Source organism: Dipodomys merriami, unplaced genomic scaffold (assembly GCF_024711535.1).
Source record: "Dipodomys merriami isolate MVZ:Mamm:240054 unplaced genomic scaffold, mDipMer1.0.p SCAF_71, whole genome shotgun sequence".
In the NCBI taxonomy this organism is placed as follows: domain Eukaryota; kingdom Metazoa; phylum Chordata; class Mammalia; order Rodentia; family Heteromyidae; genus Dipodomys; species Dipodomys merriami.
In genome coordinates, this window is record NW_027206302.1 from 6,186,552 (window position 1) to 6,200,232 (window position 13,681).

General features: G+C 42.0%; 1 protein-coding gene across 2 annotated transcripts; it reads left to right on the plus strand.

Moving 5' to 3' along the window:
* The first annotated feature begins 884 nt into the window (after positions 1-884).
* Positions 885-13,120, plus strand: Utp11 (UTP11 small subunit processome component). 2 transcript variants are annotated; one of them, XM_070008711.1, is made up of 8 exons: positions 885-1,036; positions 6,626-6,687; positions 8,011-8,113; positions 8,708-8,821; positions 9,334-9,427; positions 9,527-9,657; positions 12,043-12,153; positions 12,870-13,120. In XM_070008711.1, exons 1-8 carry the CDS (start codon positions 974-976, stop codon positions 12,951-12,953), a joined length of 762 nt encoding a protein of 253 aa, XP_069864812.1. In that variant the 5' UTR covers positions 885-973; the 3' UTR covers positions 12,954-13,120. The 2 variants fall into 2 exon arrangements, with proteins under 2 accessions (XP_069864812.1, XP_069864813.1); XM_070008712.1 differs by lacking the exon at positions 885-1,036 and adding an exon at positions 1,295-1,313.
* The last annotated feature ends 561 nt before the right edge of the window (positions 13,121-13,681 follow it).

Consider the following 13,681-nt stretch of genomic DNA (forward strand, 5'->3'; position numbering starts at 1 on the left):
ATGATAGCTTCATTTTTTATTGTGAACCTGTTAACAGGTTAACACAGCATTAAGCACATCAACCATACTACTTCATTTAACTTTCACAACAATCTTGTGGTTCTAGTATTACACTGCTTTACAGAGGAGTTTGAGGTTCAGCTAACTTTTCTTTGGTTAGTATCAGAGTGAGGATCAGAATAATACCCCATGGTCATTCAGTCTTAACCCTTACAATGTACTTTGACAAACATTCGGCTAGCCAGCCAACCAGCTATTCCCTCCAGGGTGTGAGTGACTCAGAACTTTGAAACTACTGTCATTAGGTGATTCTCTTCAATGCTGCTTATAGACAATTCCTCAATTCTATGCTCTCGACTGTCCTATGAGGCACGAAGTGCATGCTATTATTATCTGCCTTTTATGGGTTAGAAAAACGATGCTCATTAAAGTCAAGAAACTAGCTCAAAGTCATGGAGCCAGTGATTCAGTACCAGAGCCAAATAAGCCTTCTTGTGTCTTCCTAGTGTGTTTTCTGGTAAGCTGTAGGATTCACCCTGATCCTAGCTTTAAATGTACCGCGTAAATAATGCTAGTAAGGAAGAATTGCAGGTGAGGACACAAACGCACACAAACCCAGTACAGCCCGAAGCAAAGCTCAAACCACGTGTTCCCAGGTGCCAACGCGCGGCGGAGCGTCTCCAGACAAGGTCTCCGGATGCGTGGAATTGCATCGGCGAGTAAGAGTTGGCTTTCGTTGAGTCACAGGACTACACGGAGGAAACTGCATCTCCCAGGAGGCGCTTGTCCCAAGAGCCCTGACCTTGGTGACGTAATTCCTGAAAGCAGGCTTCCTATAGGCTGACTGGCGGAAGTGGGTGGTTCCAAGCTCCTGGGCGGGCCGAGCACGCTTCCGGTAGCCTAGATCGACGTAGTGGCCCGGGCGGTATAGTAACCGGCATAGTCTTTTGAGATTTTCCAGGAATCTGCGGCCATGGCCGCGGCTTTTCGTAAAGCGGCTAAGTCCCGGCAGCGGGAACACCGAGAGCGAAGCCAGGTAGGATCGCATTGGCCCCACGAGCGCTGGCTGGTGGCCCTTTGAGTTGCTCCCGCCCTGACTCCCTCACCTCTTCGGCGTCTGGGTCGCGGCCTAGCGTGTTTGCCAAATATGTAATAGACGGAAGTGTTGAGAGTGACGTCCGCGTCGCTGGGAGGCTGCGGGGCCGAGGCTTGGGGCAGCTTTCTGTATAGGAAGAGAGGCTGCCGCCTCCCTCCCCTTCCACGTGGGGACAGATCTACCCTGCAGAGGTTTCAGTGGGTAATTAAGTGAGATGGTGTGTGTCAAGTGCCTGGCCTTGAAGCTGGAATTGGAACCCACACCCGACAGACACTGAGCTCTGCGTGCTGAGTACACCGGTCATTGACTGGACATCAATGTTACTACGTGGTGGTATCAAGTGTGGGATCTGTGGTTCACGAAGATCTGCCATGTTGGGTTTATACCTGTGAAACAGATCGAGAGTGACTTGACCATTTACAGATAGAATAAACAGATAGACGATCATTTACAGTCCCTCAATTCAGGCAGGATAGATGGGTGGATACTGGGTTTCCCAGAAGGATGTCTGTGCGAGAAGGTTGAATAGAAATAAGAACGTGTGTAGATTCAATTTCTCCACATGACTTGTCAGAAATCACGTAATACCTGCTTCAGAAAGGCCCTTATAGACATCTAGTCCTACCTCATTTTAGGTGGGAACAGCCGGAGATGGATTTGTCTCAAGTTGTACAGCTGACTGATGGTATAGAACTAAGACCCCTTGAACACAGTGCAGCTTTCTGCCTATTAGCATTTATTGTGCACCTGCTATATGCTCAGTACTGGAAGCCCCGGTATAATTTGTCATTTTGTATAGTAGGCTATAGGCAGACTAATCTAAAATTAATTATACCTGTTTCACAGGTAAACCCAATGTGGTAGATCTTCGTGAACCACAGATCCCATACTTGATACCACCACTTAGTAACATCGATGTCTGGTCAATCTAGGAGTGCTCAACAAAGTACAGAATGCTTTATTCTCATTCTCATTGAACTCAAAGATTTTTTAGAAGTAACTCAGGTTTAACAGATGAGGAAACAAAGGCTTGGACAGGTTGAGTACTTTGCCCAAAGACATACAGGTAAAGCTGGCAAGGGACAAAGCAAGAAGTTATAACCAGGTTTTTTGAATCCAGAGACTACTAGGAGATCTATAATGATACAACTTTATAAGAGATGGCACACAAAAAAAATTCTAAATGTGGAATGTGTATGGAAAGGGGTTGAGATGATAAGAGAACTTTATTGTAAAATTTGGACTTGGAGAGCAGTTTTGCCTTTTCAAGGCAAAGCCATCACTTGATTGACTGGTTGGGAGAGGTTCTCACTGTGTAGCCCAGGCTGGCCTGGGACTTGTTACCCTCTGTCTCAGCCTCCCCATTCCTGGGATTACAGGCAAGAACCACAAGTCTCCACATGAAGGTACATATCTTGAGCATTGCAATATATAAGGCACATCCCTACATGCTTTACAAGGTGGTAATATCATATCCCTGTGAGGTGTGATGTTGCCCTGTTTTACAAGTAGGAATCTGATGCTTAAAGAGATTGGTATATCCTGAGCCACTGTTGCAAGAAGTAACAGAGGGGCTTTGAAGCCTGATCATGGCAGTGTCTCCACAGGAATTGAATGTCATCGTGGGAAAGGAGAAGAAAAGGCCATACTGAAAAGTTGGGTGAACACATTGACTATTACATTCCCTGTTTATACATTCAGAACTTTATCCCATTCTTCCTTTAGTGAGGCAGTTGGAGGAGCAACTGAAGAAACCTTATATGGAGGGGATTCTTATGTAGACTACATAGGCGATATCAGGTTTCCTTCTATAACAACACATGTACATTCATGCAACATGACAGGTCTTAAGATTTTTTGTTAGGAGGGAGGATGAAATCACGATTTTTTTGTTAGGCAGGAGGATGAAACTCTGGACTTGTGCTCAGGATCTTACCCATGTAGCAGTCCTTTTTGCTGCAGTCATTCTCGAAATGGTCTCTCATTTTGGCCTTGGGTCAGGCTCAGACCTCTTATCTCTCCACCTCCCTTGGAACTGGGATTAGTAGGTGGGAGACAGGGCTTGGAAGGTGGCCCAGTGGTAGAGTGCATGCCTTGCATGCATGAGGCCCTGGTTCGATTCCTTAGCATCACATAAGCAGAAAAGGCTGAAAGTGGCTCTATGGCTCAAGTGGTAGAGTGCTAGCCTTGAGCTGAAGAGCTGAGGAACAGCGCCCAGGCCCAGAGTTCAGGCCCTCGACCAACCAAAAAAAAAAAAAGTGGGAGTCGTGTGCCAGAAGATTTTAAGATTTCTGCTTTATGTTGATCTTTTGACTCTTAAGGTTCATTTCTCTGTCAAACTCCTTTGGCTGTATTTAAAATAAAAGCTGTCTTCTGATGAAGAGGTGTGGAGTTGTGTCTCTTGAAAGAAAAAAGGTGGTAAAGGTGACTGTTAATTCTACCTAAAGCCAGGCACTGGTGGCTCACACCTGAAATCCTAGCTCATCAGGAGGCTGAGATGTAAAGATCACAGTTTAAAACCAGCCCAGGCAGGACAGTCAGTGAGACTCTTAACTCTGATTAACTACCAGAAAGCTGGAAGTGGAACTGTCTTAAGTTGTAGAGTGATAGCTTTGAGCAAAAGAAGCTCAAGGACAGAGAGGTCTCTGTCCTGAGTTCAAGCCCCAGGATCGGTACACACACAAAAAGAACTTCACAGGTTTCAATGGTAGAGAAATGTATGTACTCAGAATCAAGAATCTTCAGAGCAGAGGAGGATAGAGTCTAATGGAGTGTGTGAGGTCCTGGATTGGCCCAGGCAGAGCGAGTTCTGGAGTTAGAATTGCTATTTCCTGGTTCCATACTCTTGCATAGATAATCTTTATCTGCCTTCTGGAAAATTGATGTGACTGTGTGCTTTTCTTTTTGTAACTGGGGATTAAATGAGATGGTGTAACATACAAAGTGCATTGCTTTGTAACGAGTTCTATTAGGATGATGTAGGCAAAAACAGCTTGCATAGATCCTCATATATAGTACACCCCTAATGAATGGTAGCTTGTAGAAGGTACTTTAATCATGTACCCTCCATGCTTAGTCTGTCTGAGAAAGTACTTTCTATCATTCATGGTTTTCTTCTATACCTTGCATTACATGTACAAGAACAGTACAGTGATCCCTCACCTATTGTTGGAGTTATGTTCCAGAGACCTCCCCCTCCCTCATAGGTGAAAATCTGCAAAGTAGTAGCATTATATAGTTACCCCTTGCTGTATTGCAGGTCATTTACTGTTCCTTCTCAGATTTTCACCTATGGTGCGGGTCTCTGGAATGTAACTTCTGTGATAGGTGAGGGATCACTAGAGTTTTGTTTGGCTAGTCCTGGGGCTTGAACTCAGTGCCTGGGCACTGCCCCAGAGCCCCTTCGTACTCAAGGCTAGCACTCTACCACTTGAGCCACAGTGCCACTTCCAGCCTTTTCTGTTTATTGAACCCAGGGCTTCATGCACGCTAGGCAAGCTCTCTACCACTAAGCCACATTCCCAGCCCATATGTTTTTGTTTGTTTTGATTTGTTTTTAAAATAACCTGTGATAGGGCTGGGAATGTGGCTTAGTGGTAGGGAGCTTGCCTAGTGTGCATGAAGCCCTGGGTTCAATTCCTCAATACCACATAAACAGAAAAAGCCAGAAGTGGTGCTGTGGCTCAAGTAATAGAGTGCTATCCTTGCTGGGCGCTGGTGGCTCACGCCTGTAATCCTAGCTATTCAGGAGGCTGAGATCTGAGGATCGCGGTTCAAAGCCAGCCCCGGCAGGAAAGACTGTGAGACTCCTATCTCCAATAAACCACCAGAAAACCGGAAGTGGCGTTGTAGCTCAAGTGGTAGAGCGCTCGCCTTGAGCTGAAGAACTGAGGGACAGCACTCAGGCCCAGAGTTCAAGCCCCATGACCGACAAAAAAAAAAATAGAGTGCTATCCTTGAGCAAAAGACACTCAGGGACAGTGTCCAGGCCCTGAGTTCAAGCCCCAGGACTGGCAAAAACACAAAATAATCCCCTCTCCCCCCGACCCGTGATACAGTGAAGCCACAATTTAGTGAGGGATGGCTGTACATGTGAACTGGATACCTGCCATGTGACATGCCATGTATAGGCTCTGCTACTTAGGGTTCACTGAGCCCTGAGAGCTAAGTACTATTGATTTCTCCTTCCCTTTTCTCTCTTTTTTTTTTTTTTTTTTTGAGCTGGTCCTAGGGCTTGAACATAGGGCCTGGGCACTGTCCCTGAGCCTTTTTTTGCTCAAGGCTAGCACTTTTTTTTTTTTTTTTTTTTGGTTGGTCATAAGGTCTGAACTCTGGTCCTGGGTGCTGTCCCTCAGCTCTTCAGCTGAAGGCTAGTGCCCTACCACTTGTGCCACAGTGCCACTTGTGCCACAGTGCCACTTGTGCCACAGTGCCACTTCTAGCTTTTTCTGCTTAGTGGTGCTGAGGAATGGAATCCAGGGCTTCATGCATGCAAGGCAAGCACTCTACCACTAAGCCACCTTCCCAGCTCCTAGTTTACCACTTTTGAACCATAGCTCTATTACCTCTGGCTTTTTGGTGGTTAATTAGAAATAAGTCTCAGAGACTTTCCTGCCCATGCTGGCTCTGAACTAGAAATTCTCAGCTCTCAGCCTCCTGAGTAACTAGGATTACAGATGTGAGCCACCAGTGCCCAACTCCTCCCTCACCCCCCCCCCCTCCTCTCTCTCTCGTTGGTTGTGGAGCTTGAACTCTGGGCCTGGGCACTGTCCCTCAGCTGTTCCACTCAAGGCTAGTGCTCCACCACTTGAGCCACATCGCCACTTCCGGTTTTCTGGTGGTTTATTGGAGATAAGAGTCTCACAGACTTTCCTGCCCAGGCTGGCTTTGTACCTGGATCCTCAGATCTCAGTCTCCTGAGTAGCTAGGATTAGAGGCGTGAGCTGCTGGTGCCCAAATTCATTTTCTCTTCTTGAGACAAGAGTAGCTCAGGCTGGCCATCCTCTTGCCTTAGACTTCACCACTCCTGCCCTTACTAATCTCATTTTACAGTTAGGAAATATCAGCTCAGAGATGTTAAGTAACTCGCCCAAGGTTACACTGTGAAAAGGTAAAGCATGGATTTAAACCTAATTCTCCAGATTCTAAATTTAGTTCCCTTACCACATTTGCCTCCTGTTACTATGTTTTTCTCTTGTAGTAGTTTATAAGCCCTTGGATTAAGTTGGTAGTAATTTTAGTACAACTGGCAACTGCTTGCTTAGTGCCGAGTCATTGTTGCCTTTCTCTGACCTTAATAGGCCAAGAATCGTACTATGGCAGTGCTTGTGACCTGTCTGGCGCCTACATGGTCCCTCTCATCCTTGGGCAGAGCCCAGTTAGGGGGAGGGGGAAGGAACATAGTAATGGGTCTGCTCCAAGGACACAGATTTACCCAGCACTGCAGACTTGGTCCCATCAGATGTTAATGTTGATTTGAACATGTTTTTGCGAGAAACTAAGGTTAAATTTATTCCTTTTGTCTTATAGCCTGGCTTTCGAAAACATCTTGGTCTTCTGGAGAAAAAGAAAGATTACAAACTTCGTGCAGAGTAAGTCCAGTCTTTTTGGCAGAGGTGCTGCCAAGAAAGCTTACAACTTCTCTGCACTGCAGCTGAGGGTCTGTGTCCAACTGGAAAATAATTCATGCCATTGATAAAATGGCCAAAGCTCTGGAAATCTGCTGGATATATTTCTCTTTTCCTAAGCTTCTCTCTAAACTAGCTGCATTATAAATTATTTTTACTGTGTTGCTCCAGATAATTTCCTCTTACTGGTTTTGATTTGCCCTCTTTCTTTGTGCTTGAGTCAAATGGTGAATCTTTTTTCTCCCTTTTCTTGAAGTATGAGATAGGATCTAAAGTTCTATTTTTTGAGTCTCTTACATCACTGTGTATGGAATGGAATGAAGAAATATGAAAGATGGATTCATGAGCCTACGCGTGGATGATAATGAACTTAGAAAACATTTTAAAAAACAGTTATGCCCCTTTTCTCTTCCTTTAGCACTTTATTTGCAAAGGGCTTATAGATATGTGTTAGCTATATGTTTCAGCTGAGGCCCTTCTTATGCTTTTAGCGTAGGTTCCAGAGTTGTGTGGCTTTTTTTTTTTTTTTTTTTAGTTTTTTGAAACTAATAGTAATAAGCATGTATCATGACTGGGTGTGTCAGTGTTCTAAGAGATTTACATTTTTTTTAAAAAATATTTCTCCAACAACCCTCTGGGGGGTAGGTTACTGATTATACTAATTTTACAGTGAAGCTAGGATATAGAACAGTGTACTGACTTCCCCACAGTTACTCAGCTAGAAGTGAATGAGGAACTCAGATTTGAACCTGACAGTGTGGCTTCAGAATCTACCACTCCAGTCATTTGGCTCTGACAGTATGTAGTTTCTCAATAATACTGGATATCTGGTGCCAAAAATTGTACCAGAACCCCATTCAAGGAGAATTGGGGCTTCTTTTGGTGTCCATTGTAATAGAAATGGCACAAAGATTTATGTGGAATAGGAACAGTTCATTCTAGATATGGTTGGGAAAGAAGATAAGGACCCTCCAGAGACACCAGCCTAACTCAGTGGAATATAGATTTCATTTTTGTGTGAACTTTTAGGGGTTTTTGTTTTGTTTTTAAGACAAAGTTTTGCTGTGGAGTCTATTCTGGTGCTTCCAGCTTCTGATTCTCCTTAGTATTCTGAGTGCTGCACCATTCCCAGCTTATATCAGCTTTTAAATGCTTGTAAAGTCTTCTCAGTGTGTGTGTGTGTGTGTGTGTGTGTGTGTGTGTGTGTGTGTGTGTGTGTGTGTGTGTTTGTGTGTGTGTGTATTTTGTTGCCAGTGAACCTTATGTTAACCTGTTTTTTTTTTAAAGTGATTATCATAAAAAACAAGAATTCCTCAAAGCTCTTAGAAAGAAGGCTCTTGAAAAAAATCCAGATGAATTCTATTATAAAATGACTCGAGTTAAGCTCCAGGTGGGTACAAAATGAATGAATTGGTGTTTTGATCCTTAAGTATTTGAAAATAAAGGTGAGGCTGAGAATATGGCTTAGTGGTAGAGTGCTTGCCTGGAATGCATGAAGCACTGGGTTTGCTTCCTCAGTACCACATATATAGAAAAAGCTAACATGATGCTGTGGCTCAAGTGGTAGGGTACTAGCCTTGAGCAAAAAGAAGTTCAAGGACAGTGCCCAGGCCCTGAGTGCAAGCCCCACGACTAGTGAAAAAGAAAAAAAAAGAAAATAAAGGTGAAGGAAACGATGGGAGGAAGGATCCTTGGTTTAAATTTAGCTCTTTTGCAGTTGGTCCAGGTGCTGTTGTCCAAGGCAGAACTGTCTTCTTGAACAGTATGCATTCCTGCTTCTGTGTGCACGTTGTCTTACACTTGTAGTTTCCTGAGAGTAGGTGATTAGAGGGGATGCAGTGAACGTACATCTTAGAAGCCCATTGCCTTGAGTTACTGTTCTTGAGGCAGCATTGAGTTGTATTTCTCTAAACATGAACTATGTCAATAACATATTAATGATCATATTCTAATAGGGAATGTATTTTTAAAATTTGGAGTTTAGGATGGAGTTCATATTATTAAGGAGACTAAGGAAGAAGTAACTCCAGAACAGCTCAAGCTGATGAGAACACAGGATGTCAAATACATAGAAATGAAAAGGCTTGCGGAAGCTAAGGTAACAATTAACTCTTTGTTCTGATGTATGAAAGGAAAGAAATCCATTAATCTCAAGTTACCAATTGATTGCTTCTGGCATTTACAGTCTTACAGTGTGCTTTATTGGGTAAAGGGTATGGCTTACATGGTAGAGTGCCTGCCTACAGTGTACTTGATTGTAATAAGATTTAGAAGTAAACTTATAGAGAGTAGAGTTCAGATTTAAGAATGAGACAGGTTCTGACTCTGCCATTTGTAAGTCCCAAGGCTATAGGTAAATTAAGGCTGTTTGTTCATTCCTATTTTATACAACTGTTGTAAAGATTGAGTTCTGTAGAATGTCTAGCCTGGTATATGATAAATTGGTTGGTGCTTGATAAATTTTGGTTCTCTCCTTTTGAAGAGTGAAATGAATTATTGATTAGTTATCAATAATAATAATATAATGTAAAAAGTTCTAAGCTTTTGTAAATTTGTATTTGAGATTGCAGAAGAACCCAATTTAAAGAAAGGCCATATTCTTTATTCTAGAAAATTGAAAGACTAAAATCAGAGCTCCATCTGCTGGATTTCCAGGGGAAGCAACAAAATAAGCATGTGTTCTTTTTTGATACCAAAAAGGAAGGTATGAAATGTTTGAAGACTTTTGGGACAACCTGCCATATTACTATTGTGGTCCAGTGTTAGAGATGGATGATTTTTTAAGGATTGTCTTGAATTTTAGTTGCACAGTTTGATATTGCTACTCACCTGCAAACAGCCCCGGAACTAGTCGACAGAGTATTTAATAGACCCAGGATAGAGACCTTGCAGAAGGAAAAAGTGAAAGGAGTTACCCATGAGACTCGACTTAAGGTAATTTTCCCCATTTTACTCAGATGGGAGTTTGGGACAATCTTGAGTCTTTTATTGGTTTTTATTTTTTATTTTTCTTGGCCACTATATTTAATATTCTTTATAGAAAACCAAAGTTTCCCACTATCTAGCATTGTGAAAGGATTTGATGGTTGAAGTGAAAGTGGGGAAGGGTTCCTTAGAATCTAAGGCTGGAGAACGTGTGACCCTAGTCAGTGGTCAGGAGCTTAGATTCTTGGTTTGAATTCAACCCTGATCCTGTGCTGTGTGCTGTGTGCTGTGTGCTGTGTGCTGTGTGCTGTGTGTGTGTGTGTGTGTGTGTTTTGTGCGTTTTGTGCCCGTGGTGGGGTTTGAACTCAAGGCCTGGGCACTGTCCATGAACTTTTTTGCTCAAGGCTAACACTACCATTTGAATCACAGCTCTACTTATAGCTTTTTAGTGTTTAATTGGAGATAATACTCTCAGAGACTTTCCTGGCTGGGCTGGCTTCTGAGGTGCTCGGATCTCAGCCTCTTGAGTTGCTAAGTTATAAGCCTGAGCCACCAGTGCCCACCAGTCACCAACATTTTTAAAATGCAGATTAAGGAGGGAGCATTGACACTTCAGGTATGTAGTATCCAGTGTTTGATGCTGAACCTTTAGCAGTGCCTACACATATTAGGAGGTCCTTCATATTATGTATTTGTAACCAGAATTTTATATTGACTTTTCTTTATGGTACTTTCTATTATTTAACTAGGTCGTAAAGCAGATACGCTTTTCCCCAAAGCCCTTCTGGAGTTGAACTCTCACTTCTGACTGATTCATTTGAAAAAAAAAATGCTGTCAATGTGTTTCAAGCAGACAGCTGTTCTGTTTTGATTTGAATCATTTACACTGCATCAGTTTTGCTTCCAATGTTTAATTTCACAGCAGTTTTCTCTCGCTCAGAGGCAGCTAAACTTGCTTTAGTAATATAAATACCCCTAATTAGTTTGACTATATTGGGTAATCCCATAAATTTGACAGTCTGTGCAATAAAGTGAAAACAAAAGCTGTCTGAAACCACTGCTGTGAGACTATGCTAGAATGGGTGAGTCGTTGGAAGTCTGGAGCCCAGTAATATTCCTCTTTATGAAGATAACACTTCCAGCTGAGGAGCCAGCTGACTAGTGTTCTTGTGATAACCCTGTTTGTCAATTAGTTGTATTTTCAATTAGCTGTGTTGCTGACACTTCCCAAGTGTGGTGGTAGTTCTTAAAGAGACTACTATTCCAAACACATGTGAAGAATAGTTCACTATCACAGTTCTTAGAAGTTATGAAGGTTTAGATCTTGACATTTTTGTCTGGTATTGTTTTGTTCAGATTTTGTTACGAGATTGCTTGTGGGTGGATTGCAAGTCTGGAACGTGGAGTGGGTGAACAATCCATGAATGGGCTTTAGGAGATCTATGAACACTCACCTCCCACATTGAAATTTTGTGCAAATATGTATAACAGGTTGAGCATTCTTAACTTAAAATGCTCCAGAATTGGAAACTTTTTGAGTGCTGACGTGATGCCACAAGTGGAAAATTCCATACTTGATTTCATATGGGTCACAGTCAGAATTCAGGTATACTGAAAATGTGCCAGATTATCTTCATGCTGTATAGGAGGAACATATGAAATATAAATAAACTTTGCTTTCAGATACCTTGGGTCTCATGCCCAAGATATGTGTTATATACATGCAAATATTCCAAAACCCTCAAAATTCAAAATCTGATCCCAAGCATTTTGGATAAGGGATATGTAACCTGCCATGCTATCTCAAGAAAAATCCAATGTTTCATCAGTTTCTCAGAGGTTTATGATTCCCCCAAACTGAAGGAACCAGTGGCCTCTGAGGTATTAGCATAGAGTATTCTCAGGTCAGCTCCTGTGAAAAAAAATCCTTTTGCCATCATGGCCAATGGCCTTTCTGTTGCTCCCTGCTCACTTTGTATAGGATTTCCAGTACATTGCTGCTATCATCTCAGGTAATTGAGGTGGTCACACAGAGATTGAAAAAGCTTAGCATAGCATAGCAATGGGAAAATACTTGGTTTAGGGGAACCAGGACAGTCCTGACTGCTGTATGTCCTTTGGGCAGTTATTTTTCTTCTCTAGACCTCATTCTACATTTGTAAAATGAAAAGTTTCAGTAAGGTAGTCTGCAAGATTCCTTTCAGATATAGAATGTGATGTTTCTAGAGTTGCCAACTTTATAGTAATGACATTGTGTTAATTCTGGAATAATTCTGGAAGGGAGTCTATAAAACCATTTATACATTTGGGTTTCATTTGTAACCTAAGAGCCAGTTTCTTGTTAATTTTTGCCTGTTAATTATTTTGCTTAAAATATATGTGTTGCTTCTCTAGCGGATAGCTAAAGAAAGGCAAAAGCAGTATAACTGCTTGATGCAGCGGATTGAACGAGAGAAGAAAATGTTCATTATTTCTCAGAAAATACAAACACGCAAAGATCTTATGGTGAGTACAGAGAGCCTTTGGCACAACTCCCTCTCCCTCTCTCTCCTTGTAAAGGTCTTAACTGAGACTGAATTTCAGCTGTGTGTAAATCAAGCCCAGTGAAAATGTCTGCTCCTCAGGGGCAGTGGTTTGAGCCAGTGTTTCTTGCTCTGACAGTGTGGAAATGTTCCTTGATTAAGAAGGTAATAAGGGGGTTATTAGTCAGTGCCTTGGAACTGCAAAGGGTAGGATTGGGTAGCATATGAACTTTATAGCTTATGAGCAGCTCCCGTAACATTTAAACAGGTTAACAAAACAGTGCATGTCACTCATTGGTGTTTAAAAATAGACAACATTGTGTAGTTAAATAGCAGAGCTAAGGAATAGAAGATGCCTCTTTCATATTATTACTCTTCTAAATGTCAAATTCTTTAGCCTTGCAGATCATTGAGGTCAGTCTTTCTCAACTGGGGTTCCGTGAGAGAATGAGAATTAGAATTTTAAATGCAACAGTTATTTGAGCACTCCTCTAGGTGCTTCCTACATAGCCAGTACAGTACTGTCTGGATGCTCGGAGGAAGGTCACTCATTGCATACGGTGGATGCCCAGGGCAGAAGGGCTCCATGCCTTCACTACTTGAGGGATGTCTTAGAGGCTTTTTCTGAGGAAGCTTTTCAGTTTTCCTGTTTCACAAGCCTTCTCTTTGTGTTTACTGATCATCTTTTTATTCTTACAGGATAAAACTCAGAAGGTGAAGGTGAAGAAAGAAACAGTAAACTCCCCAGCTATTTATAGATTTCAGCATTGTCGAAAACGTTGAAGTGTTATAAAATAGCCCTATCATTCCATATCAACAATACATTGTTTTTGAAGTATGAATGATTCTATTGGTCCAGATGTGTGGGTTTTCTGTTTGTGAGCATGGTTTCTTGTCAGTCTGGTAGTGGATGCCTTTCTATGAACATTAAAGTAACTTCCTCCATGGCATTGTTGTGGATTATGAAATCAGTCTTGTTTTTGTGTATGGTACTTAAAAGTTTTTAAAATTCATTTTTAATTCCAATACTTACACTAGAACAAATATTTATTGAATTCTAGGAACTAGAATGATGAGCTGAACAACTACTATGTACAATTTCTTCCAGTTATAAAGCTGGGCAATCAGGTTTTGTTTATATTTTTGTTTATCTAGTTGTAATTACAGTATATTTTATAACCTAGTTTTTTGTTTTTTGTTTTTGGTCTAGTCATGGGGCCTGAACTCGCTAACACTCTACCACTTGAGCCACAGCTCCACTTCCGGATTTTTTCTTTTTTGCTTATGTGGTGCTGAGGAATCAAACCCAGGGCCTCATGCATGCAAGGCAAGTGCTCTACCACTGAGCCACATTCCCAGCCCCTATAACCTAGTTTTTAATTAGACCAGCTCTTTTCCATTGTGATACATCTCTGACCGTTTTTTTTTTTTTTTTTTTTTTTTGGTCGGTTGTGGGATTTGAACTCTGGGCTTGAATACTGCCCCTGGGCTCTTCAGCTCAAGGCAAGTAT